The 27875-nt window shown below is 39.7% G+C and overlaps 2 protein-coding genes across 3 annotated transcripts in view; both read left to right on the top strand.

The window, feature by feature from the left end:
- The window catches only part of BTK (Bruton tyrosine kinase), a 32507-nt gene extending 26080 nt beyond the window's left edge, over positions 1–6427 (top strand). For both annotated transcript variants that reach the window (XM_045050819.1, XM_045050820.1), the window contains exons 15-19: positions 56–272; positions 1536–1600; positions 2410–2528; positions 3046–3203; positions 5928–6427. In XM_045050819.1, coding sequence (XP_044906754.1) covers positions 56–272; positions 1536–1600; positions 2410–2528; positions 3046–3203; positions 5928–5999 — 631 coding nt within the window. In that variant the 3' untranslated portion in view covers positions 6000–6427. The remainder of the gene's footprint in view (positions 1–55; positions 273–1535; positions 1601–2409; positions 2529–3045; positions 3204–5927) is intronic.
- Positions 6428–7047: 620 nt separating this feature from the next.
- On the top strand, positions 7048–9887 carry TIMM8A (translocase of inner mitochondrial membrane 8A). Its single transcript, XM_004000710.6, has 2 exons — positions 7048–7266; positions 8811–9887. Exons 1-2 carry the CDS (start codon positions 7135–7137, stop codon positions 8970–8972), a joined length of 294 nt encoding a protein of 97 aa, XP_004000759.1. The 5' UTR covers positions 7048–7134; the 3' UTR covers positions 8973–9887.
- The last annotated feature ends 17988 nt before the right edge of the window (positions 9888–27875 follow it).

Raw genomic sequence — 27875 nt, 5'->3', positions numbered from 1 at the left:
TCTGATTAGTATGCAGAGCCAGAAAGGGAGGACTGGTTTGTTGCCTCTCCTGTAGGAATCTTTCCCATGAGAAGCTGGTACAGTTGTATGGCGTCTGTACCAAGCAGCGCCCCATCTTCATCATCACTGAGTACATGGCCAATGGCTGCCTCCTGAACTACCTGAGGGAAATGCGCCACCGCCTCCAGACTCAGCAGCTGCTGGAGATGTGCAAGGATGTCTGTGAAGCCATGGAATACCTGGAGTCAAAGCAATTTCTTCACCGAGACCTGGTAGGACCTCAGAAGGATTGGCCTGGGACCAAGGACCGAGGGGGTGAAAGTAGCAGAGGAATATATATAGTACATGGATGAGGAGGGTTGCTGGAATCATCATTTCAGTTTTATCTAGAAGGCATTAAGAGTTAGGTGAACCTATGCTCCAGTGGTCAACCAGTCAAGGATCTCTAGCCCCAACACAAGTTCTGCCATGGTGGTAGCTAGAGCTGTCACTCACTCGCATCCCCTACCGCAGCAAGTAAAAATGGTGGGGTCCTTCAGGACAGAAGGGCAACCCTGCTTCCCATTGGGGCTGTTCCTGGCACAGAACCTCATTTGGTTACATCAGAGTACATTTGTACATTTGGGTGCATTTGTTCTTTTATAAAAAAAATGTTGTATGTTACTTAGCAAACACTTAAAAACACATTTAAAAAAAAACTGAGGACACCTGGGTGGCTCAATGGATTAAGCATCTGACTCTTGATTGCATCTCAGGTCATGATTTCACGGCTTGGGCGTTCAAACCCCACATCAGGCTCTGTGCTGAGAGCGCGGAGCCTTTTTGGGATTCTCTCCCCGCCCCCTGCCCCTACCCTGCTTGTGCTCGCGCTCTCTCGCTCTCTCTCTCTCAAAATAAATAAATAAACATAAAAAGTGTTTTCATTAAAAATAAAAACTGAATTTCCAGCTTGTCTTGAAAATCTTGACCATCTTGAAACACCAGGCCCATTCTCACAGACCATGCTAACAGTCAACTGGTGCTGAGGAACAGCTGCCTCCTTCAGACCAACTGCATGCCTTGCATTTTCCTGCAATCTACCCTCCCCACTTCACTCTCTCATTTTGCCTGTGCCTGCCTGGCCTCTAGAGGCATCAGAGTTTGTGCCACTGCTTATTTCAGGGAGGCCAAGGCTCAAATTGTCTTAGCCCACTGGCAGAAAAGCAAACCAAACAAAACAAACTTGCCTTCTGTTTTCCCTAATTCTCTCAACATTTTGGTAGAGGAAGGGATGTCATGGAATCATCACTGTGAATGGAATCATTCTGCATGCCCTCAATGTTTTACTTATGTCTACATAGCAGGTTGCTTTAGATATATGGGAAATGTATCCAAGTTTCTCAGTGGCAACAGCTGACTCCTGCTGGGTGGGAAAGTGTCTCTGGAGTGAAAGAGATGAAGCTTCCCTGGCTTCATTCCCCTGGTGGGCAGAAGCTTTGTACCTTTGTGACCTGTATGTCAGGGCCAGAGTCTCACTGGTAATTGTTGTACTACAGGCAGCCCGAAACTGTTTGGTAAATGATCAAGGAGTTGTTAAAGTATCTGACTTCGGCCTGTCCAGGTAAGTGTATCTTTTTCATCTTTCCCTCTACAAGTAAAATAAGGGTGCTTGGGTGACTCAATCATTCAAAGTGTCTGACACTGGCTCAGGTCATGATCTTGAAGTTCGTGAGTTCAAGCCCCGCGTTGGGCTCTGTGCTGACACCTCGGAGCCTGGAACCTGCTTCAGATTCTGTCTCCCTGTCTCTGCCCCCTCCCCTGTTCGTCTCTCTCTCTCTCTCTCTCTCTCTCTCTCTCTCTCAAAAAATGAATTAACATTAAAAAAAGTAAAAGTAAAAATAGCACAGCACAAACATGAGGCAGCATTATTGTTTTTCACCCTCTCCCTTTCTTTTATCCCCCTCATTCTAGTCTTCCTGTTCCTTTTCTTTCTCTGAATTATTTAAGTCACTTCTTTTGTCCTTTGTATCCCTCTCCTCTATTTTGTCATTCCCTCTTTCTTTAGCCAATTTCTCCAAATATGTTTTTTTTGATTTGTTAATCCTGTTGTCTCTACTCCTGAGCCTCCTTCTTTACTAATTAGTCTAATTCCCACGGGCAACTACAGACTAGAAGGAAGGAGAAAAGACAAAGAAGGACAGAGAAGAAGAAGGGAGTATTATTTCACTTCATACTTTCTGTAACCATATTATTAATTAAGAAAGCTAATTCAGATAAGAAAACAGGATTACATTAAAAATAACTTTTTAAAAACATACTGATTGGCCCATAGGCATGCATTTGTGCAGTTCATATGACTGTGCCAAGAAAGTTTAAGCACATGTCAAGCTCTCCAAATCCTAACAGTAACAAGTCTTGAACCATCCACAGGTATGTCCTGGATGATGAATACACAAGCTCAGTAGGCTCCAAATTTCCAGTCCGGTGGTCTCCACCAGAAGTCCTTATGTATAGCAAGTTCAGCAGCAAATCTGACATTTGGGCTTTTGGTGAGTGGATAAAATTGTACAGATTATATAGCTCAAAGGAAGGGAAAGCAGTGGGGAAATTGCCACTTTGTAACCTGCACACAGAGGTTACTATTTGTTGTTTTCATTCTTCTAATCCTTCGGGCGTGCTTACTATTGTCAGGCACCACAGGGGTTCCTGGGGCTAAAAACAGTAAAATAGACATGATTCCTGCCTTCTTAGAACTCACAATATATTGAGAGGAACAATTTATTCAGTATTCCACAGCTTCTGAATACTGATTATGTACCAAGGGACTCTACCAGACCCTATAATTACAAATAAGAATCTGTCTCTTTCCTAGAGGAGCTAATAGTCCAGTAAGACCCTGTTTACCCTCTAGTGTGGTCAGTACTACAGGAGAAGTATGGACCAAATGCAAAATTCAAAGTGTGGGGAATCAGCTCCATCTAATATTTGACATTGATCTAGGAAGACTAGTGTCCCAACTACCTGAAAAGACTGCAAATCGACTTAATACATTTTTTCATTTTCTAGGGGTTTTGATGTGGGAAATTTACTCTCTGGGGAAGATGCCATATGAAAGATTTACTAACAGTGAAACAGCTGAACACATTGCCCAAGGTCTACGTCTCTATAGGCCTCATCTAGCTTCAGAGAGGGTATATAGCATCATGTACAGCTGCTGGCATGAGGTAAGTGTTTTGTTGGGACCTCTTAAGTGATTTCCTCAAGCTGTACTTTCCCATTTAGCCAGCCAGGCACCCAGCCCCCATGCTCCCTGGCCACATGGCGGCTGGGCACACACCGATAGCTATACACATTCTTGGACCCAGCCTGTACCCCAGTCCTTTGATGGCTAGAGGCTTTCCCAGGCTCATCCAGTTTTCCCTAGGGTATCATTAACAGACTCCATTACCAACTCAGCTTTAGGGAGAGGGGATATTGTGGGCCCATGTCACCTAGCATAAGCAGGCAGTTAACGGTACTCAGGCAAATGTATGGACTCTTACAATGAAGAGAAAAGTCATTAAAATTTGTGTTGATTCCTTTGGAAGTCATTGGCTTTTTCTTCTACTTTACTAACTGCCAACCTTTTCTGGCTGTGGTCCTAAATGGCATTAAAAAAAAATCCTGAAAGGAACTAAAATAGGCAGTGGTCATTTTTAATTTTTTAAATGTTTATTTAGTGTTTTGAGAGAGCGAGAGAGAGAGAGAGAGAGAGCACGAGAGAGAGAGAGCGAGCAAAGCAGGGGAGGGGGGGAGGGGGCAGAGAATCTGAAGCAGCCTCCATGCTGACAGCAGAGAGCCCAATGTGGGGCTCGAACTCAAGAACCACTGACCTAAGATGAAGTCGGATGCTGAACCAACTGAGCCACCCAGGTGCCCCAGTAGTGGTCATTTTTTTTTTTTTTTAAATATAATGCATCATGGGGTATGTGGATAGTAGTGGTATTTTGAAAATAAGGAGCCTGTCCCACTATTACTAAAATGTTTTGGGGGCACCTGGGTGGCTCAGTTGGTTAAGCGTCCAATTTCAGCTCAGGTCATGATCTCGTGGTATGTGAGTTCCAGCCCCGCATCGGGCTCTGTGCTGACAGCTGAGAGCCTGGAGCCTGCTTCAGATTCTGTGTCTCCCTCTCTCTCTGCCCCTTCCCTGCTCATGCTCTGTCTCTCTCTGTCTCAAAAATAAAAATAAAATAAAATAAAATGTGTTGCTGCTCTCACCTGGAGTTTTTTCAGAGGTGCTTTCTCCACTTTTCAGTAGATCCTTGGCAACTTTAATTTGGCACCCTAAATCTCTAGTAGGAAATGAATGCTCGGCTTAGTTCTGTGCCACTAGAAACAGGAAAGGACAGTGTCCAACAAGCATATATGTGAATCTGGAGTCCTCTTGGTGGGGTGAAAAGTGGGTATCTGGATAAAAGCATGGTTCCTTTCCCTTCAACAAATGACTGAAGTCACAAAGGATGTATGGAGAAAGGGACACCATTTCCCTTCTCTCTCCTGCGCCATGCAGGTTTAAGGGAGATTGACAATGCTCCTTCCCAACTAGGACATCCTCATTCTGCTAGTTAACTGTTTCATACAGGTGCTTTCTGCAGAGCCTGTTTAAAGTAGTACTCATGAGGGGCACCTGGGTGGCTCAGTCAGTTAAGCGTCTGACTCCTGATTTTGGCTCAGGTCATGATCTCATGGTTCCTTGGAGCAAGCCCCACATTGGGCTCTGTGCTGACATCGTGGAGCCTATTTGGGATTCTTTCTCTCCCTCTCTCTGCTCCCCACCCCCCACCCCTGCTCATGCCCTGTCGCTGTCTTTCTCTGTCTCTCTTTCTGTCTTTTTACCAAAATAAATAAACATTTAAAGAAAAGTAATACTCATGAAATTGGCATATCAGAATCCCTGGAGAACTCTTAAAACTGCAGATAACTGGGCCTTACTTTCAGAGATTCCAATTAGGTATGTCTGAAGCAGAACTCAGAAAGTCTTCCAAAAAAACTTTTTTTAATGTTTATTTTATTTTTGAGAGAGAGAGACAGATCACGAGTGGGGGAGGAGCAGAGAGGGAGACACAGAATCTGAAGCAGGCTCCAGGCTCTGAGCTATTAGCACAGTGCCCTATGAGGGGCTCAAACTCATGAGCCATGAGATCATGACCTGAGCCGAAGTTGGACACTGAACCGACTGAGCCACCCAGGTACCCCCCCACCCAGAAAAGTCTTTTTAAACATCCCTGGAAATTCTGATACTCAGCTAGGTTTAAGAACCACTGATTCAAAGGGACAAGAAATTGATGACTTTTTGGTTCTGATGGATTGAGACCTTTCTGGCATGAATATGCCCTGAATCACGAAATACCTCAGGGGTTTATGGACCATGGTGGTCACAAAGGGTCTTAGTCTAGAGGCCAGACAGTGGTAATAAAAATGTCCTAGGTGCTGAGGATCTCTGCCCACTGATGCAGCCCATGATCTTGAAATGTTAATTTCTTTGTAGAACTTTGTGGGATGATAGAAACTGTATTTGAAAGCTTACAATTTCAGTTCTGTCAAACATTTAAACTTGTTCAGTAGCCATTTTTCACTTGAGGATCCACAATAAGGATGCATTGATGTACAATTTTGTAATGAATTTACCCTCAGTTTAATCAGTGTTTGTGAGTTTAATTTGTGAATTGTCCCATCACATTAATAACCTGAGTTACTAAAGATGAAAAGTGCACAAAGACATTATGGAGCACTTCCATTTCTTTTCTTCTTTCTTTCTTTCTTTCTTTCTTTCTTTCATGTGTAATTGACAGGTTATGCTATAGGGAATATAGTATACACTTGATAAACATTTGCTGCTTACTCAGTGCATTTCCCTTGAATTTTGGATTTTAGCCTGCTGTTATACTCTACTTTCTGTTTGGTTTTAGAAAGCAGAGGAACGTCCTACTTTCAAAATTCTTCTGAGCAACATCCTAGATGTCATGGATGAAGAATCCTGAGCTCACCAATAAGCTTCTTGGTTCTACCCCTCTCCTCCACAAGCCCCAATTTCATTTCTGAGGAAATCCCAGGTTTACAGGCACTGGGTCCTTTGTGCTCTTGCTGAATACACAAAGGCCCCTCTCTACATCTAGGAATGACTCTTCTATGATTCTCTGGGATAGTACCTTCTGAGCAAAAGCCAAGGAATTCTTGTGCCTGGTATTGTTCTCAGAGAAAATAATTTCCAGGAGTATTAAGACAGGACTGAATTTGGGATGGAAAGTTTGGAGGAGGGAGGGATGTAAATAGCCTGACAAGGGATCCAACAGCTCTTTGGGTAGGCATTAGAGCTTGGGGGGCGGGAGGCACAATTTGGCAAGAATAAAATGGTGTCATAAAAATGGGAGGGCAGGGTGTTTTGATAAAATAAAATTACTGGAAAGCACGAAGGTTTCTTGCTACGTCGATTAATCACACAACCTCCCTGAAGCGCCCTATCTCAGTGTTGCAGAGAACTGTTGTGTGGCATTGGTTTGCCATATTCCTACTTTGAGAACTCGGCAAGATCCACGGCAATTAACTCCTCTGGCTCTTGGAAAATTCTGGCTCTAAATCAGAGATAAACTCACAAGCAAAGCAGCAGTGCATGCAGCATTACCGGAATGATTCTGAAAGTTGGGGACAAATTCTGCAGGAGCCTCTTTCAAAACACCATCAAAGAACTGGGGCTCCAGGATCGCTAAGAGACGGGCCTAGCAGTCACAGCGGCAGGAAAAGCGCGGGCCAATTTGGAAGTGGGCAGGGCCAGGGATTGTTGGGCAGACTGAACCGGCCACCTGGTGTGAAGTAACTTCCTTTTTCACTTTTGGCCGTTTCTCTTTGGAATAGCATTTCGACCGCATCGCAACACCCGGCTACAAGGCCGGAGGCCTCCCAGCTGACGTAGGGAGCGGCCGCTGGGTCGCGAGCTAGAGCGGGGAGCGCAAGCGGCTGGGAGGAGCGGCGGGCGGGGGTAGGGGGCCACACGCCGGCGCATTGCAGTCACGGGGCGGGTCTGGAGGCGGTGGATTGTGGTTCCGGTTCCGTCGCGGAGACATGTGAAGGTCGGTGAGTTGCTGCGGAGTTCCTCTCGGCACGCGTGGCGGCGCTGGGATGGATGCCTCCTCGTCTTCGTCCGCGGCGGGTTTGGGCTCGGTGGACCCACAGCTGCAACATTTCATCGAGGTGGAGACTCAGAAGCAGCGCTTCCAGCAGCTGGTGCACCAGATGACGGAACTTTGTTGGGTGAGGAGCTGGGGCTGGGACCTAGCCACTGTCCCTGCTTTCCCCCTGCCCCTTCCGGGCGGGACTTGTCAGGACGTCCAGGATTCGGGGACGGGGAGGACCCGGTAGCATCTTGCCTTGGTTTCCTTCGGTTTCTCACACCAAGCGGGAGGGGTGAGAGGGTGACCCCGCTTCTCGGGGAATTCTCACGCCAGACCTCGGCTTTGTTGGTGCAGAGGACTGGGGATCACACTTGTCCCGAGCAGCACTTTTAGGCACCTGAGGTTGACGCTGCCTGGTGCTGGTCACCAATACTGAGCTCTTATTTTTGGAGCCCCGATTCCCAGGAAGCGAGTCTCCCATTCCTGGACTCCTCGGGGTTAACCTGGATTTCCCAGTTGCTTTAACCGTTGTCTGTGACAAATGAGTCGCTGTAGCCCACTAACTGTAAAAGTAGCGTCTCCCCCCACCCCCCCACACACTTAAATTTGCTTTTTTGTTGGGTTGTTGTGTAATACCAAGCTGTTTCGGGTCTCAATGTTGAGGAATTGAATATGCCTTGTGAGGGGACTTGGCAAAAGGGTGAAAGGCATTTGCAGCTTAGGATCAAAGTGTTCTCTACCTGCCAAGGACAGCATAACTGCCCTGCCTTGAGAAAAAAAATCTCATAGAATTCAGAGGTCAAGGATAATTTTCCTTGGAAGTGGAGAGTCTGACGCTTGTGTACACAGCAGAGAATAACTAATAAAATTCATTTGAAATAACTTGAACTATATACAGTTATTGGTTCCATAGTCCCTTTCACATAAACTTATGTTATTGTGGGACTCTGACCCCTAACAAATGCTTACTTAAGTCCTGTACTACTTGGTATTTTCATTCTTTAAAAACAACAACAACAACAACTGTAATTCATTACATTTGGGCCAGGAGGAGGTGTGGTTGAGGATTCCTCTAAGAATCTGTAATTTGTGGGCCCTTTAGGAAAATTCATACAACTTTCCATTCATCTTGAGAGGATTCAAGAACTTCTGGCTTAAGTATACAAGGTTACAGCATCTTGGGTAATAGATGTCTTTTTTTTGTTTGATAGGTTTCAGGGTGTCACTGCTGTGATTTATGCTTTCACCCCCCTTTTTTCCCCCTGGCAGTTAGTCTAAAGGCATTTAATGGTGGCAGCATTGTGGAGTTACAGCCAAATTCAGCCAAGGGTTACTTCACTTGTATTTTGCCCCTCCCCCCCCCCTTTTTGCTCTGTAATAGCTCCACCATTTTCTGGCCCAATAATTTTGGGCAAAGTATCTCTCCCACTGCTTCCCTGTTTGTAAAATGAGGATTAATAATAGTATCTATTAGGTAGGATTGTTGTGAGAATTTAATGTAAGGCTGTAGATAACTGCTTGCCATACACCAAATGAGAAATATTAACATAACAGATACTGGGTTTAGGTGAAATTTTTCCTATAAATAACAAGAAGTTACCCCCCCCCCCTTTTTTTACCCCAAGTTCTCTTTGTGATTCTGTATCTTGTCCTGTTTGTGATTCTGTATCTTGTCCCGAGCAGGAAAAGTGCATGGACAAGCCTGGGCCAAAGTTGGATAGTCGGGCTGAGGCCTGTTTTGTGAACTGCGTTGAGCGCTTCATTGATACAAGCCAGTTCATCTTGAATCGACTGGAACAGACCCAGAAAACCAAGCCAGTTTTCTCAGAAAGCCTTTCTGACTGATCTCAGCATTACCTCTTTGGAAAAGGAAGGTAGTCCAAGAAATGAAGAGCTGTTGATGGGATAGTTGAAGAAAAGGCTATGGGGGGATTGGCTCCCACCTTTGTCACTCTTGGGACATCCTGTCATCTGAGAATGAACAAAGACCAGTTTTGTGTGTGTGTGTATGTGTGTGTGTGTGTGTGCGCGCGCGCGTGCGCGCTTTGAGGGACATGTGTATTTGTGTTTTTTAATGCTAATCTTGTGAAAACAATTGACAGATGAATGGAAAACTCTACTAGATGCATATTACTGTATGTGGGACTGTGCTTTCTCAAAGTCCCATTAATTGCTCTCTATAATTTTGACAGTGGAACTGCTTTCTCTAATTTGATAGTGGGACCACATAGGTACAACCTGTCATTTGCATGGATTCATTTAGGATTTCTGGGGAGATTGTTATACATCTTTGTGTCTCTCAGAAAGGGCAGCAATGAGTAAAGGGTAATTTGCTACTTAACTGTAGGCCTCCTTATCTAGTGTTTTGACTATCAGTGTTGGAAAAAAATCGATGGGATATTCATACAATACACTTCAGCTTTCTAGATAATCTCCCCTATGCTGTGATTTACTTAAATATATAAAGGTATGGTCTCAAGGTAGTACAGGTAGCTTGAGTGTCTAGAGGCCTTTGGTTATAAAGGAATGTAGCCAGTGAGCATAATACTCATTACTAAACTGCCACAAGGAAGAAGCTTATTGACGCTGTATATCAGGGTTGAAAAAATTCAAAGATGTGCCTAAGTATGTTGTAAAGATTTAGGCCAGTCAAGAACTAACAGCAGTTTCAGGTAGAGGTGCATGTCTAATGTTAATCAGTATAGGTTCCATTGGTTGCATCTTTTTAATCACTGAAATAAAAGCTTCTACAAAATTAAACTCTGATTGAGAAGGCTTTCTATTCTGGTTATCACCTGCACCCTGGAGAGATTTGGTGTAGTCTGGTTCCAAGACTGAAGGTTAATCAGTCCAGGTACCTCCTCTGTGCAAGGAACAGCATGGTATTCCAGGAATCTCTGACCTTTATGTGACAAAAAGAGAACCTTCAGATGAGATGAGATGAGATGGGGGAAATTTCACTGTTGACAGTCCATTCCTTGAGTGTAGTAGAAGAGGTTATATTGAATGGATTCCACACCCCCCCCCCCAACTTCAAATCCTAGTAGTATACTGGAGTGTAGACCTAAAGTGGAACTGCCTGTTGGGAGTCTTTGGTTCAAGTCCACGAAGGTTGGGGAAATACACATTTCTAGAAGCCTCAAGTCCTTTTAGCTTTCCACCATATATGTACTATAAGGAAATTTTTAAAAATCCTGATGAAAAAATTCAACAAAAGTTTTTCTTTTAAGTTTTATTTATTTATTTTGAGAGCATGAGCAGGAGAGGAGCAGGGAGAGAGAGAGAAAGAGAATCCCAAGCAGGCTCCGCAGAGCCTGACATGGGGCTCAATCTCACAAACTGAGATCATGATCTGAGCCGAAATCAACAGTTGGATGCTTCACAGACTGAGCCACCCAGGCACCCCCAACAAAAGTTTTAAGTGATTACTCTGTGCCAGATACTTTCTTGCCAGAGACTCAGGAGTACATAAAAAATAAAGGAGTGCCATGTAGAAAAAGCAGGGAATGTTTGTGGGGGTATTGTGATTTGACATAAGATGGTTAGAGAAGGCCTCTTTGGGAACATGGCATTTTAGCAGAGACCTGAAAGAATTAAGTGACCAAGTCATGTTGGTATCTGGGAAGAATATTTCAAGCAGAGGTTACAGAAAGTCCAAAGGCCCCAAGGTCAGAGCAGCATGCTGTGATGCTAAAGTAGACTAGTCAAAAGGTCAGTATGACTGGGGTGAAATGAATAAGGAGAATGCTAAGAAATAAAGTCAGAGACCTATGCATGAGAGGGACTGGGGCTGGGAGGCAGGGATGTGCACTGATCATACAGGGCTTTGTAGGCCATTGCAAGTACTTGGTTTTTACCAAGCAAGATGGGGAGCCATTTGAGGGTTTTTAGCAGATGAGTGATGTGATATCGCTTAAGTTTTATGGGGATCTGGCTGCTGTTTGGAGAACATGTACATGTAGAGAAGTAATAATAATGTCATTTTGAAGTCCAGGAGAACTCAGGCTCTTAGGGTAGGTATCTAGCATATACTTTGTATCTATATATCCCTATTGTTTTCCACCCCCCCCCCCCGAGTTTAGTGTGTTCTCATAAAACCTCAAGTCATAAAGGGAGGGTCTTTTAGTCTTTGCCTTCTTATTAATTCTTCCTTACTCTTTTTCTTATATATTATTATGTCATTATTTATTAGCTATTTCATTCATTGTTACTCTTGCTTCACTTAGTATTAAAATATTCTCACATTTAGACACAAAGTTAACCATTTTGTTTTACAGTGTTACTGCTTGCTCAGCTAGTGTACATAATGAGAAAGAGTCTGTCAGATTGATACAACATGCTTGAGCACCAAGTATATGTGTGACACTGCTAGGTACAAGATAATAGGAAAGAAAAGGTCGAACATTTGTCCCCATCTGCGAGGAAGTTAAGTATACCAGAGCAACAATTTAAGCTTTTGTTTGCTTTGTCAGTCTCCAGAATTTATTTTCAGGATCTTGATAGAAAGGTGGTAGTGTCAGCCCTAATAACATTCAAAGTTCTCATTTCAATATTCAGGGTACAATGCTTAAGACATAAAGAAATACAAGGAATGAATTAGCAGGCTGTTCCCGAAATGCAATCTTACTTGGAAGCCTAATGTATAAAACAGAGAAGCAAAGCTGCTCCAACAGTGATGGGGATATCTGGAGGCCTGCTGTTGTCACCCCCACCCCCACTTCACCCACCCCTGTGGTGCCTAAGGCACTGTCTTAGGATCTCTAGGGTTTTACTAAGCATACTGTGAAAACTGGACCAAGACTATCCCTAAGGCCCCTGTCCATGAACCCATGAATGAACATTAGGGATGACACATGCAAGGAAATCAAGCAAGAACTTCATATTTATTTATGGTAACAAATCTCTATTAGGAGTTTAGATTTAAAAATATAACAAGTCAATAAACCCCATGTAGAATAACATTTACATGGAAAGCAATCGGGGCTTTTTTTAAACCAATTTTCATTCGTATGAGTACCTTAAAAAATCTTGGCCTCTTTTGAATCCAGAAGATGAGACAGGAGTGCATCTTTTGAGACTCTTCATACTCCCATCCTGTCTCATCTTCTGGATTCAAAAGAGGCTGATGCAGAAGAGTCTGGTAACGTGCATTTTTATTCCATGTAAGAGAAATGGTATTGTTTAGATTTTTTATGAAGTATTTTTTTTACATTTATTTATTTTTGATAGAGCACAAGTGAGGGAGGGGCAGAGAGAGGAGACACAGAATCTGAAGCAGGCTCCAGTCTCCGAGCTGTCAGCACAGAGCCCCATGCGGGGCTCGAACTCACAAACTGTGAGATCATGACCTGAGCTGAAGTCGGAAACTTAACCGACTGAGCCACCCAGGCGCCCTTTGGGTATTGTTTAGATTAATTGATCCCCAGTCAATGGGCAGCAGATACCACAAGGGACCTCTCAAAAGGCATGGAAGAAAAAAGCCCAAGAACTAGGGTGAGAAACCACAGGTGGTACCACCAAAGTTGCTGAGAGACTTTGCTGCCATTCCTTGAAAAGAATGGCAGAGAGGTGATGACAGCAGTAGGGAAAAGCAAATACTATACGAAAAGGACTGCATAGGTACTGGCAATAGCCAAAGCCTTGGTCAGATAGTTCATTTGAATGCCACACCCATCACAGACAAGTCAAGAGTATCCAGTTGAGGGCTGGTTATGTGATTGGTTTCCTGAAAACAGCTGCTTCAAGGCAATGCCCAAACTTGATACCCGACACAGAAAGTGAGCCAACAGAAGATCATATCTGAATATACATAAGGAGGCCATCATGAGGTCCCACTATGAAGACAAGCAAGTGGAACTGATCACTACACACAAATCCTGCGATAAAAGAAAATAATTACTACTTTTAGTACTTATATAAGAAATGCTAAATCAATTTGATGATTAAATCATTACATCCATTAACATTTTAATAAGAGGAACATTTCAGCCATTAACCATTAATGTATGAACTAATAAAATTTGTGTTGTGTATCTAAGGCTATATCTTAAAAAATCACTCAAAAAGGCAAAGCCTATACAATATGATTAGGGTACTTTCTGCTACACAGAAATACATAAAAGGGATGGTTAGGATATAGCAAGCCAGGATTCAAATGTACTGATCAGGAACTCTAGATGAACAAAAGGGTCAACAGAATTTTGAGCTGTATCTATAATATAATAATAGCTATACTTTGCTGAGGAAATATATACTATTTGCCACATGTTGTACTAAGTATTTTACATGGGTCATCTAAAAATTACAACTCAGAGGAACTATTATTACATCGATTTACAGATGGAGGAGCTGAGGCCCAGAGAAGTGATCTTATTCAAGGTTACACAGCTAATAAATTACAGGGATTGTTTTTGAATCCAAGCAGTTTGACCCCAGAACTAATGGTCTGAACTACTACACTAAACTACCTCCTAATGCATTTAAAGATAGGAAGATATGTTTCTTTAAAAGGCAAGGCCAGAGGCGCCTGGGTGGCGCAGTCGGTTAAGCGTCTGACTTCAGCCAGGTCACGATCTCGCGGTCTGGGAGTTTGAGCCCCGCGTCGGGCTCTGTGCTGATGATGGCTCAGAGCCTGGAGCCTGTTTCCGATTCTGTGTCTCCCTCTCTCTCTGTCCCTCCCCCGTTCATGCTCTGTCTCTCTCTGTCCCAAAAATAAATAAACGTTGAAAAAAAAAATTAAAAAAAATAAAATAAAATAAAAGGCAAGGCCAGAGTGGAACATTTCATTCTGGAGATACCATGGTATAATAGAAAGAGAATAGGTTTCAGAGTTAGGCAGAACGAGTTCAAATCCTGACTTTGCCAACACCTGTGTAACCTTAGGGAAGTCATTTAACCTTTGATCTTCAGTTCCTTTTTAAAAAATTTTTTAAAGTTTATTTATTTATTTTGAGAGAGGGAGAGAGAGAATCCCAAGCAGGCTCCGCACCATCAGCTCAGACCCCGATGCAGAGCTTGAACTCACAACTGCAAGACCATGACCTGAGCTGAAACCAAAAATCGGATGATTAACCGACTGAGCCACCCAGGCTCCCCTGATTTTCAGTTTCTTTATAAAACTGAGATGGTAATGCCCACCTTAAAGGGTTGAAAGATGAGATCACATGTAAAGTACTTGGTACACTATAGATGCTTTAGCAGTAGCAATTGATTACCATTATTCAGAACTGAGCATCTTTGATAACCCTGGCAGAGTCATTATATGGGAGAACAAGAGAAAAGCAAAAAGTCACTTAATGAAGCTGACTCATTGATGAAGTGGCAGGGCTAATGGAGCATATAATATTAAGAATCTTGAGTTTTATCTTGCAATCAATGGGAAGTTATCGAAGGATTTTAAACAGTGGAGTAATATAATGATATTTGCACTTTTTTAAGTGACCAAAGTATTACATGCATGTTTTAAAACTTTCAAACAATATAGAATTGTTTAAAATAAATGAAAGTTCTCCCCTTACCCTCATGTATGTATTTAGAAAGATCACTTTAGCAGCTAGATGGTAGTTGGATTAAGACAAAGAGAACAGTAGTAAGAGTATTTTCACTAATTGAGGCAACAGACTGTGAGGGATTGGATTAAAATAATTTCAGAAATTTCAGGAATTTCAGAAATTTCTAACTGATTCACATTCCCTTTGTTACTGATATAGTGATTAATAAGATCCCTCTCAGTCTATTCCTGAGTGAGCTTTCATCAAGCTTCCCTACTTCACACAAAACTCAGGAGCTGTAAAATAAAAGGTTGTTAATTTTGTCTATATAAAAAATTCTGAACAGCAAAAACTTCATTAAGCAAAGTTAAAAGAAAAATAACAAACAGGGAGTGAATCTTTGAACCTTTTCTACAAAGGACTAATTTCCTTATATAAAGGACCCCTACAAATCAATCATAAAAGACCATTCAATAGAAAAATGGACAAAGGATATAAAAAGACAATTCAAAGAAATGGAAACACAGATGGCTCTTGAATATGTGAAAAGATGTTTATATTTAAGAGAAATTTTAAAAACCTACACTGAGCTATAACATCTCTCACCTGTTAGACTGGCAAAACAAAATTCTGGTAACATACTGTTGTGTGGGTGGTGAAAGGAAACGGTTACCCTTACACTACTAGTGGGGGTGTAAATTGGTATCATCTCCATGGAGAACAGTTTAACAATATCTACCAAGTTATATATGTACACACCTATTCCAGAAATCTGACTTCTAGGAATTCATCCTATGGATATACACACATGTTCCAGCTGACAAATAAGATTATTCACTGCAGCATTGTAACAGAAAGGGACTGGAAACAACCCAAGTGTCTCTCAATAAGATATTGATTAAAAAATGTTCCTACAATGAGATACTTAACTATGTAGCTATGAGGCTACATACATACATACAAAAATGTATGAGGGATCTCTATCTATACCAATATTGAGCTCCAATACATAGTTAAATTAAAACAGCAAGATTGAAGACACAATATGCTACCACTTGTGTAAAAGGGGGGGAGATTAAAACATATGTGCACATTTGCTTGAATAAGCATAAAATATCTCTTGAAGGATATTGTTAACGTTGGTTGCATCCGGGAAGAGGAACCATGTCGTTGGGGAGTAAGGATGGGAGGAAGCTTTACCATACATCTTTTCTGTATGCCTTTTGAATTTTGAATCATGTGAATGTATTACATATTCAAAAAATAAATATTATTTTAAAAATAAAATTTCTCCCCACTTCAGAACTCTGAGCTCTGTACTAAAAAGTGGAGAGGTGTGATGGAAACCACTTCCAGGAATAAAAGCTCTATATTTGAATTGCAACACTTTCAAGTAGTTTTAGTTTTGTCGTTGTTGTTGTTTGTTTAAGAAGGCTCAACTCCCAACCTGGAGCTTAAACTCACGACCCTGAGATCAATAGTTGCATGCTCTACCAGCTGAGTCAACCAGGTGCCCCTCTTCCTTCCTATTCTTTTCATTTTTTTAAGATTTTATTTTTAAATAGGCGGATGTTCAACGTCGCTCCTCATCAGGGAAATACAAATCAAAACCACACTGAGATACCACCCGACGCCAGTCAGAGTGGCTAAAAAGAACAAATCAGGAGACTATAGATGCTGGCGAGGATGTGGAAAAACGGGAACCCTCTTGCACTGTTGGTGGGAATGCAAATTGGTGCAGCCACTCTGGAAAACAGTGTGGAGGTTCCTCAAACAATTAACAATAGATCTACCCTATGAGTCAGCAATAGCACTGCTAGGAATTTACCCAAGGGATACAGGAGTACTGATGCATAGGGGCACTTGTACCCCAATGTTTATAGCAGCACTCTCAACAATAGCCAAATTATGGAAAGAGCCTAAATGTCCATCAACTCATGAATGGATCAAGAAATTGTGGTTTATATACACAATGGATTACTACGTGGCAATGAGAAAGAATGAAATATGGTCTTTTGTAGAAACGTGGATGGAACTGGAGAGTGTTATGCTAAGTGAAATAAGTCATAGAGAGAAAGACAGATACCATATGTTTTCACTCTTATGTGGATCCTGAGAAACTTAATAGAAGACCATGGGGTTGGGGAAGAAAAAAAAAGAGGTTAGAGAGGGAGGGAGCCAAATCATAAGAGACTCTTAAAAACTGAGAACAAACTGAGGGTTGATGGGGGGTGGGAGGGAGGGGAGGGTGGGTGATGGGTATTGAGGAGGGCACCTGTTGGGATGAGCACTGGGTGTTGTATGGAAACCAATTTGACAATAAATTTCATATTTAAAAAAAAATAAAAATAAATAATCTCTACACCCAACGTGGGGCTCAAACTCACAACCCTGAGATCAAGAGTTGCAGGCTCCACTGACTGACCCAGCCAGGCGCCCCCTGAACTGCAATTCTTTCAGATGTCCACTAGTCTCAGATTATTTATATACCTAAGGACCTCAAGCAAATGTGGGATAAGGGTGAGATGAATAAAGCACTCACCTTGTGTGCAGAATTTAAGGGGATACCAGAAAAACCTCAATAATCTAGATAATTTAGTATTTGCCAATTGAAATTAATGCAAAAATCCATGATGAACAGAATATCAAAATTTTAAATAAGGACAGGATCAACAAAAGTGCCATACTGAGCCATACAGGAGCTTGAGGCAAAAGGAAAAATATGGACCCCATATACATGTTTTTATGTATTCTTGAATGGTTAATGTTTTCCAGAACATTAAAGCAGTTACAAAATTGAAAAGTAGATACATTAAAACTCACAGCATTAAGTTTAAATATTTTATTTATGCCAAGACCATAATTTATTAAAGTTTTATTTTCCTGGCTTTAATGGCAGCAAACTCATGAATACATTTTCATCAAAACCAATAATATTTTCATTACATGTTTAATTAGGCCGAAAAGAATATGTAGAATTTGTGGGGGTAGGGGGAGAAGAGAAGTGCTAGTAATCTGGTGCAACTGAAATGCATGGTAGACATTGGAGAATCTCTGGTGATAAGAATCACAAGGTAGGCCTGGAATATTTCATTATGCCATGCTCAGGAGCTTGGATTTTATTTTGAAGGCACTGAGGAACATATAAAGTCTTTCATTTTATTTTATTTTTTAATTTTTTAAACGTTTATTTATTTTTGAGACAGACAGAAACAGAGCATGAACAGGGGAGGGTCAGAGAGAGAGGGAAACCCAGAATCTGAAGCAGGCTCCAGGCTCTGAGCTGTCAGCACAGAGCCTGACGTGGGGCTCGAACTCACAGACCAAGAGATCGTGACCTGAGCTGAAGTCCGACGCCCGACCGACTGAGCCACCCAGGCGCCCCACATATGAAGTATTTTAAAGCACAGGTTTTAGGAAAATTAGAATTATACCAGTGCGACTGAAGGACAAGACTAGAAGTAGAGACCTGATAGATTTTTAAGCTAGAAAGGTAATTCCAAGGTAAATAGGCTGGGTTTTGATGGCTGAGAGAAGAGGAAAAAATGAGGATGGCCAACCATTCAAGATTCACCCATTTACAACCTGTTCGGTATCCATATTATTTATATTACACATTCCTGAAATGTGTGAAAGGAGATACATTACTTTCTCCTTTCTAAAAAGTATGCCAAACAGCTTTTATTTTTCTAATGTAGCTCACCAAAAAGCTTGAGAATCATGCATATGATCGATTTTCTCATATTAATAGTGACCCATCCATATCCACATCTCACATATGTGAGATATATCCTCCTCACCTTCACTATAGTCCTTTGCAAGAAACTGACAAGAAATCTGGTATTCTGCCAAATGTACCAAGACTTGGATAGAAAAAATAAAAGTGGCAGCAGACCTCAGGTAACTGGTAGGTTGACAGTTTTGTTTTCTTTTTAGGCAAGAAAAATATTTTTAGTGAAGTAGGGCAGGAAAAATCCATTTACATTCTTCTATGAAAGGATGGCCTTCTCAATAAAGAATTAACATCAAAGCCAATGCTGCCTGCCATTCTAAGATTATTATAAATATAATCTTTCATGTCCATTTACAGTAATGTGGTGAAAATAGCCTGAAAGTCTTCCCTCACTCTAAAACACTTCAAAATATGGAATAAATTATAGTAGCCTTTTAAATGTATAGCTGAGTTTCCAAGTAAGTAAAAGAAATCACTAGGGGTCCAAACATAAAGTGGAAAGCCATAAACCAGAGCTATCCCTTGAACTACCTGGCAGAAGCAACATAAAACAGCTCTACAGGGACAAATCTTCCACAAGATTGTCACAGGTAAAGCCATGCTGAATATGATTTATAATAAAAAAATTACATAACACATGAAGCAATACCACACCATAAGCCAATGCCTGAGCACATAACAGCAGGATTAGACCCCAAATCTTCAGATAAATTTTCAGTGTCATAACCATTTAACACTATAACTCTGTATAAAATGACTACAGACATAATTGAAAACATGAGAAAGTGACACTATTTTTTTAAAAGACAATTTTTTTTTCATCAGTAGAAAGGATGTCATTTTAATCTGCCTGCTGTTAAATCAACATTTGTTGATTTCTGCTTTTTTCACTATCCTTTTATCCCCAGCAGAAGATGAACATGTGGTGAGAGAACCAGAGCAGTGTGTCCGAGTTCCTTCTCCTGGGGCTCCCCATCTGGCTAGAGTCACAAGGTATGTTGTTTGCCCCTATCCTGGGCATGTACCTGACCATGGTGCTGGGGAACCTACTCATCATCAGGCTGAACTCTGGCCTCCACACCCCTATGTACTTCTTCCTCAGCCACTTGGCCCTCATTGACAAAGAAAAAAAAGAAAAAAAAATAATTCTACTAGGTATTTATCCAAAGGATACAAAATTGCTGATTCGAGGGGCACCTGGGTGGCTCAGCTGGTTAAGTGTCCAACTCTTGACTTTGGTTCAGGTAATGGTCACATGGTTTGTAAGTTCAAGCCCCACATTGGGCTCCACGCTGATAGTGCAGAGCTTGCTTGGGATTCTCTCTCTCTCTCTCTCTCTCTCTCTCTCTCTCTCTCTCCTACCCCACTTGTGCTTTGTCTCTCAAAATAAATACACTTAAAAATAAACTTTAAGAAATGTTGATTCAAAGGGGCACATGCACCCCAAGGTTTATAGCAGCACTATCAACAATAGCCAAATTATGGAAAGAGCCCAAATATCCATTGACTGTTGAATGGATAAAGAAGATGTGGTATACATACATATATATACTAGAATACTACCCAGCGATCAAAAATAATGAAATCTTGCCATTTGCAACAATGTGGATGGAACTAGTGTGTATTATGGTAAGTGAAATAAATCAGTCAGAGAAAGACAAATATCATATGATTCCCTATGTGGAATTTAAGAAACACAACAGATGAACAAAAGGGAAGGGGAGGAAAACTAAGAAAAACAGAGAGGGAGGAAAAACATAAGAGACTTTTAAATACAGAGAACAAGGTGAGGGTTGCTGGAGGGGAAGTGGGTGGGGGATGGACTAAATCGGTGATGGGCATTAAGGAGGGCACTTGTTGGGATGAGCACTGGGTATGTAAGTGATGGATCACTAAATTATGAAACCAATACTACACTGTATGTTAACTAACTTGAATCTAAATACATAAATATGGGACACCTGGGTGGCTCAGTCAGTTAAACATCTGACTTCAGCTCATGTCATGATCTCATGGCTTGTGGATTCAAGCCTTGCGTCAGGCTCTGTGCTGACAGCTTGGAGCCTGGAGCCTGCTTTGAATTCTGTGTCTCCCTCTCTCTCTCCATGCCCCTACCCAGCTCACCCTCTGTCTCTCTCTCAAAATAAACATAATGAAAAATTTTTAATACATAAATGAAAAATTATTCTAGAAATGAAAAAATAATTTTAAAACTAAAAACCCAATGGAGAGATTAAACCACAGATGGAGCACTGCTAAAGACAAAAAGTGGTACACTGGAATAGAGATATACAGAAAACAGTACAGAGAGATAAAGAAATAAAAATATGAAAAAGAGGTGAAGAGACAAATGTGAAAAGAAGTAATATTCAAAGAAGTAATGACTGAGGGTGTTCCAGAACAGATGAGTTAAAGATGTGAATTCTCAGATTCAGGAAGTCTAAATCCTGAGCAAGATAAATACTATCAAATTCACATTTAGTCCATTTTAGCAAATCTTCAGAACATCACAATAAATTATCATAATGATAATACTTACCACTTTTTATGTGCCAGGATTGTTCTAAACACTTTACTCAAAATATAATCATTTTAATATATTGACATATTTTCTTCCAGCCTTTTATCCATGCATATTTATGTATATATATGCATATATATCAAAGAAAAAATAGAATAATACTACAATCTTGTATTCTACTTTTTTTACTCAATATTTTTTCCATAAGCATTTTCCCATGTCATGAAGCAGCTGCTGCAAGAACATAAATAACAGCTAACATTTCAGTGTTTTCGTTATGAACTTGGGTTTTGAAGTCAAAATTCTGTGTTTGAATTCCAGCTCACCAATTACTAGCTATATGAACTTGGGTAAGTAACTCATCCTCTCCCTGATCCCACTTTCTCTTCTCTAAAAACATACATCCTAGAGTTATTCTGAGTTACTGTTTACTAAGCTATCTGCCAAGGCTGGGCTAAACACATGAATAAAGTCACTGACTCTTCACAAAACCCGCATGGGTTGAAAACTCTTATTGCCCCTATTTTACAGGTAAGTGGGCTTATAAAGACTATGAAGTGATTTGCCCAAAAATACTCAGCCAGTGAGGGTACTTCAATTTGAATCCACATCTGTCTTCAAAACCTATGCTCTTGATTGTTATGGTACACTCTTCTTTGATACATTTGACTGGCTTCATAGTAGGTACAGATCATAAAGCTCACCACAATATTCCCCAAATGTTGCACATTTAGATCTTTTCCACTTATTTCCTATTACAAATAACCCAGTGAAGAATATACTTGCCCACAAAACATTGTGTGCAAGTCAGATAAACCCTTTAAGTTAGTTACTCTGAAGTGGACTTACTAAGTCAAAAAGTATTAATATCTTAAAGCTCTTAATATGTGTAATATATATATATATGTATACATATATCTATATCTATATATAAATATATATAGATATATAATCACAAATGAGAGAGGAGAAATAACAACCAACACTACAGAAACACAAACAATTATAAGGAAATGTTATGAAAAACTACATGCCAATAAATTGGACAGCCTGGAAGAAATGGATACATTTCTAGAAATATATAAACTACCAAAATTGAGACAAGAAGAACTAGAAAACTTGAACAGACTCACAACTAGCAAATAAATAGAATCAGTAATCAAAAAAACTCACAGCAAACAAAAGTCCAGGGCCAAGTGGCTGCACAGGTGAATTCTACCAAACATTTAAAGAGGAGTTAAGGGCGCCTGAGTGGCTCAGTCGGTTGAGCGTCTGAATTTGGCTCAGGTCATAATCTCACAGCTCATGAGTTCAAGCCCTGCGTCGGGCTCTGTGCTGACAGCTCAGAGCCTGGAGCCTGCTTCAGATTCTGTGTCTCCCTTTCTCTCTCCCCCTCCCCTGCTCATGCTCTGTCTCTCTCTGTCTCAAAAACAAATAAAAACATTAAAAAAAAGAGAGAGAAGTTAATACCTATTTTTCTCAAGCTATTCCAAAAAATAGAAAAGGAAGGAAAACTTCCAAATTCATTCTATGAGGCCAGCATTACCCTGATTCCAAAACCAGAAAAGGTCTCCACTAAAAAAAGGCCAATATCCCTGATGAACATGGATGCAAAAATTCTCAGTAAAATATTAGCAAACTGAGTCCAACAATACATTAAAAAATGATTCACTATGATCAAGAGGGATTTATTCTCAGATTGCAAGCGTGCTTCAATATTCACAAATCAATGAATGTGATATATCACATTAATAAAAGAAAAAATAAAAACCATAGATCCTTTCAATAGATGCAGAAAAAGCATCTGAGGGGCACCTGGGTGGCTCAGTCGGTTAAATGTCTGACTTTGGCTCAGGTCATGATCTCACAGTTCGTGGGTTCAGGCCCTGTGTTGGGCTCTATGATGACAGCTCAGAGCCTGAAGATGCTTCTGATTCTGTGTCTCCCTCTCTCTCTGTCCCTCCCTGGTTGTGTGCTCTCTCTCTCTCTCTCAAAAATAAATAAACATTAAAAAATTTAAAAAAAAGGAAAAGAAAAAGCATTTGACATACTATAACATCCATTCATGATAACCATCAACAAAGTAGGTTTAGAGGGAACATACCTCAGCATAATAAAGGCCACATGTGAAAAACCCACAGCTAATATCATCCTCAATGTTTGGAAAAAAAGAGAGCTTTTCACCTAAGGTCAGAAAAAAGACAAGGATGTCCACTCTCACTACATTTATTCAACATAGTACTGGAAATCCTAGTCACAGCAATCAGACAACAAAAAAGGAAAAAATAGCATCCAAATTGGCAAGAAGTAATACTTTCACACTATTTGCAGATTACATGATACCATATACAGAAAATCTTAAAGACTTCACCAAAAAACTGCTAGAATTGATAAATGAATACAGTAAAGTCACAGGATATAAAAGCAATGTACAGAAATCAGTTGAATTTCTATACACCAATAATGAAGCAGAAGAAAGAGAAATTAAGGAATCAATCCTACTTAATAATTGCCCCCAAAACAACAAAATACCTAGACATAAACTTAACCAAAGAGGTGAAAGTCCTATACTCTGAAAACTGTAACACACTGATGAAAGAATTTGAATATGACATGAAGAAATGGAACGACATTTCATGTTTATGGATCAGAAAACAAATATTTTTAAAATGTCTATACTACCCAAAGCAATCTATACATTTAATGCAATCCCTATCAAAGTACCACCAGCATTTTTCACAGAGCTAGAATAAACAATCCTAAAATTTGTATGGAACCACAAAAGACCCTGAATAGCCAAAGCAACCTTGAACAAGAAAAGCAAAGCTGGACTTCAAGTTATATTACAAAGCTGTAATGATGAAAACAGTGTGGTACTGGCACAAAAAGAGACAAATAGATCAATGGAAAAGAAGAGAACACCCCCAAACGAACCCACAACTATAAGGCCAACTAATCTTCAACAAAGCAGGAAAGAATATCCAATGGGAAAAAGTCAGTCTCTCCAACAAATGGTGTTGGGAAAACTGGACAGCAATATGCAAAAGGATGAGACTGGACCACTTTCTTATACCATGCACAAAAATAAATTCAAAATGGTTTAAGACCTAAATGTGGGACCTGAAACCATAAAAATCCTGGAGGAGATCACAGGCAGTGATGTCTTTGACATCTGCCATAGCAACTTCTTTCTAGATATGTCTCTTGAGCCAAGGGAAACAAAAGCAAAAATAAACTATTAGGATACCATCACAATAGAAAGCTTCTGCACAGTGAAGGAAACAATCAAGGAAACTAAATGGTAATCTACGGAATGGGAGAAGACATTTGCAAATGACATATCTGATAAAGGGCTAGTATCCAAAATATATAAAGAACAAATAATCCAATTAAAATGATCAGAAGACACGAATAGATATTTCTCCAAAGAAGACCTATAGATGGCCAACAGACACATAAAAAGATTCTCAACATCACTTATCATCAGGGAAGTACAAATCAAAACTATGAGATATTATTGTATGATCAATGAGATATCATACACTGCATGGTAACTAACTGGAATTTAAATAAAAACTTTTAGAAATCTTTTAGTAAATTTCAAAAATATAATACAGTATTACCAACTATAGTCTCCATTCTGGATATTAGATTTCCAGAACATATTCTTCCTATATTAATGAACTTTTGTACATTTTGAGCATCTCTCCATTTCCCCCGTGCCCTCTCCCTGAACTCTGGAAGCCACCATTCTACTCTCTGTTTTTATGAGTGACTTTTTCAGATTCCACATGTAAGTGAAATCATGCAGTATTTCTATTTCTTTTTTTGTTTATGAGTTCTTTTGTCCTGCTATCATAAGTGTAATTTTTTTCTTATTTCCATTTTTTAGGCATGTATAGCTATGGTACAGAAAAATTTATCTTGAATCCAAATTCTCTGATTAATTCTAGACTTTTTGTTACTAAAGTCTTGGGTTTGCTATGTATATAAGCATACATTAGCCAAAGAAAGGTCATTTAATCTCTTCTTTCACAGTATATACACAGATTTTTCTTATCTTACTTCATTCTCTATAACAGTACTGTCTAGTGGAATTTTCTGTGAAGGTGGAAATGTTCTATAGCTGTACTGTCTAATGTAGCAACTAGGCACATGTGGCTATAGAGCACTTTAAATACGCCTAGTGAGAAAGAAGAACTACATTTTAAATTTTATTTAATTTTAATTAATTTAAATGTGGTTAGTTATATATGACTAGTAGGTATCATATTGAACAGATTGAACAACACATGTATAGAATATCTAAAATAATATTGAATAATAATAATAATAATAATAGGCATATCTGTACAGTTTCTGCTTTTACACAAAATGGTTTGAGTCTTTTGCTACTACTTAGGATACTCTTTGTTGTTGGTCTTTGGTAAATAGACTAGTATTATTTAGGGTTTTTTTCTATTCCTATTTTACTTAAGAGTTTTTCTTAGGAATTTCTGTTGAATTTTAAGAAATTCCTTTTCACTATTAATGTGATCATAGAACTTTCTCTTTTAATTTGGTGATATAATGGATTATGATGATAGATTTTCTTATAACTAACCACCCTCATTACTGGAATAAACCATGTTTGGTCACAGTGTAACTTGTTACTAAGTAATTTTAAAATAAAAATTCTAAGTGATTTTTAACTAGAAATAATGTTTTCATTTCATCAATCAGTACCTAGATCTTTCAGTTTCTCCACCATCTGTGATAAGGGAGAATTTTGCTCCCCCTGTTAGGCATAGATCAATATTACATTAGAGCTCGGAACACTTAGGATGCAGCCCATCTTTCTATGCATATTCAGTTACTCATTCAAAAAGTGGAAGAGTAGGTGGCTCAGTAGGTTAAAGCATTCAACTTCAGCTCAGGTCATGATCTCATGGCTCGAGAGTTCTATCCCATATCAGGCTCTTTGCTGACAGCTCAGAGCCTGGAGCCTGCTTTGGATTCTGTGTCTCTGTCTCTCTCTTCCCCTCCCCTATTCACACACTGTCTCTCTCAAAAATAAACAATAAAAAATTAATTTTTAAAAAAAAATTGGAAGATAAAATTGATTAGGGGAAAACAGATAAAGGTAAATAAACCAAAGTTAGGCTAGGCAATTCTTGGAAAAATTCTTGGTAAAAACGACAAAGATCATTACAATTTCCTGATACCACATAGATTTTTTTCTAGTGTTTGGATAGGAATAAAAATGGCTGATAGTAATAAAAATGGTCCTAGGAACAAAGTAAGAAGCAGCAAATGGTATTTAGACAGATAAATTAACTTTAGAAAAGTTACTGTAGAAGTAATGATTTAAGCAATGTTAAAATTGGAAGGTTTTATATAAGGGCAAATATTCACTGAAATATATAGTATCTTCTAAACACTAAAATTTAAAATTTATTATAAATAAAGAGATGAGGATAATAAAAGACCATCTTTGGCAGAAGTAAAATACTATCAGTTAGAATTAATTTGGGAATATAGAAATTAAAAATAAGAATGAGAAAGATAGAATAAAAATTATGATGATGCTAACAGAAGTCTCAGATAAAGCATATTTTTTAAAAAATGTTTACTTATTTTGAGAGATGGGGGTGTAGAGTAAGAGGAGAGACAGAGAATCCCAAGCAGGCTCCACTCTGTCAGCACAGAGCCTGATGCGGGGCTCAAACACACAAACCATGAGACCATGACCTGAGCCAAAATCAAGAGTCAGATGCTGAACTGACTCAGCCATTCAGGCACCCTTCAGATAAAGCATCTTAATTCTTCTTACCTGACTAATATATTCAGTCCATCCAGCGGGCACAGGCTACAAAATTGGTAGCTTTTCCAATTCCCACTGCAAAGGTTACACAAAGTTCATGACTAAGTGAGGGAACATGAACATAAACAAAATATGGTATATACTTTTACATACACTAGACTTCTTAAAGTCAAGTCCAGCCCTTGTAAAGAATCAACAGCTCTTACATATAATATACACTTGTGCTATGTAAACTCTGAGCATCTACCAAATCCCAGTTAGTGCTATGTTTTTTTCCCAATTAAATAAATCCCACAGCAGCTATCAAATAGGACAGTTCTTACTGATGCCCTAGTAGTTATCACTATTGCAGTGAGCCAAGATTGATAGTTTATTTTTTAGGCTGATAGTTTCTAATGTGTTATGACCCACCAATCAAAGTATCAGCAAATGTGTGCAAATGACTGGTAAATAAGAAGAAAACATATCACGTTGTCCAGAGAAATTAGTAGTAGATAAGCATTTAATTTCTACTTCATTATGATTAAGAAAGCACTACTTCTACCAGAAGAGAAGAACAAAAAGGCAGGATTTTATTGAAAGGTTCATAGGCAGTTCCAATTTCTAGAGTCTGACATCAACTTTATCCTTATCTCTTTCTGCTATTTGTTCCAAGGATATCCCCTAATTTGGAGAATTTTTCTGGGAAATTTGTTTACCCATAGTGCAGGCCTTGAACAGTAAGACTCAACCATAATTCTAGGCCAAGTCAATGAGAGCTGAAGTTAAGTTGCTTTTGACTTAGCTACACAGAAACAGATCTGAATGTAGGGCAGAGAGAGATATATATACTCGAGATAATTTTTTATTTTGGAAAAGTAAGTAATGCTTATATGACTATTTCTGTGTGGGTATGCAGGTGATTATGGGAGGAAATGAGATTTTAATGAAAATATATGAGAAAAGGAGAAATCCTAAATCTGTCAGCTTCTTCTAAATTTTTTAATGTTTAATTTTTTTATTTTGAGGGGGAGAGAAAGAGAACATGAGTGGGGGAGGGGCAGAGAGAGAGGGAAACACAGAATCTGAAGCAGGCTCCAGGCACTGAGCTATCAGCACAGAGCCTGACATGGGGCTCAAACTCATGGACTGTGAGACCATGACCTGAGCCAAAGTTGGACACTTAACTGACTGACCCACCTAGGTGTCCCTTTATTGGCTT

The sequence above is a fragment of the Felis catus genome, chromosome X (genome assembly GCF_018350175.1).
Source record: "Felis catus isolate Fca126 chromosome X, F.catus_Fca126_mat1.0, whole genome shotgun sequence".
Lineage (NCBI taxonomy): Eukaryota > Metazoa > Chordata > Mammalia > Carnivora > Felidae > Felis > Felis catus.
This window is presented reverse-complemented; position numbering and strand designations above follow the sequence as displayed.

What these genes read in the sequence shown, in the direction of transcription:
- TIMM8A (XM_004000710.6), top strand. Translation starts at nt 7,135, where the DNA reads ATGGATGCCTCCTCGTCTTCGTCCGCGGCGGGTTTGGGCTCGGTGGAC. An exon ending in AGATGACGGAACTTTGTTGG is followed by an intron (nt 7,267 to 8,810) that starts GTGAGGAGCTGG and finishes TGTCCCGAGCAG; the next exon opens with GAAAAGTGCATGGACAAGCC.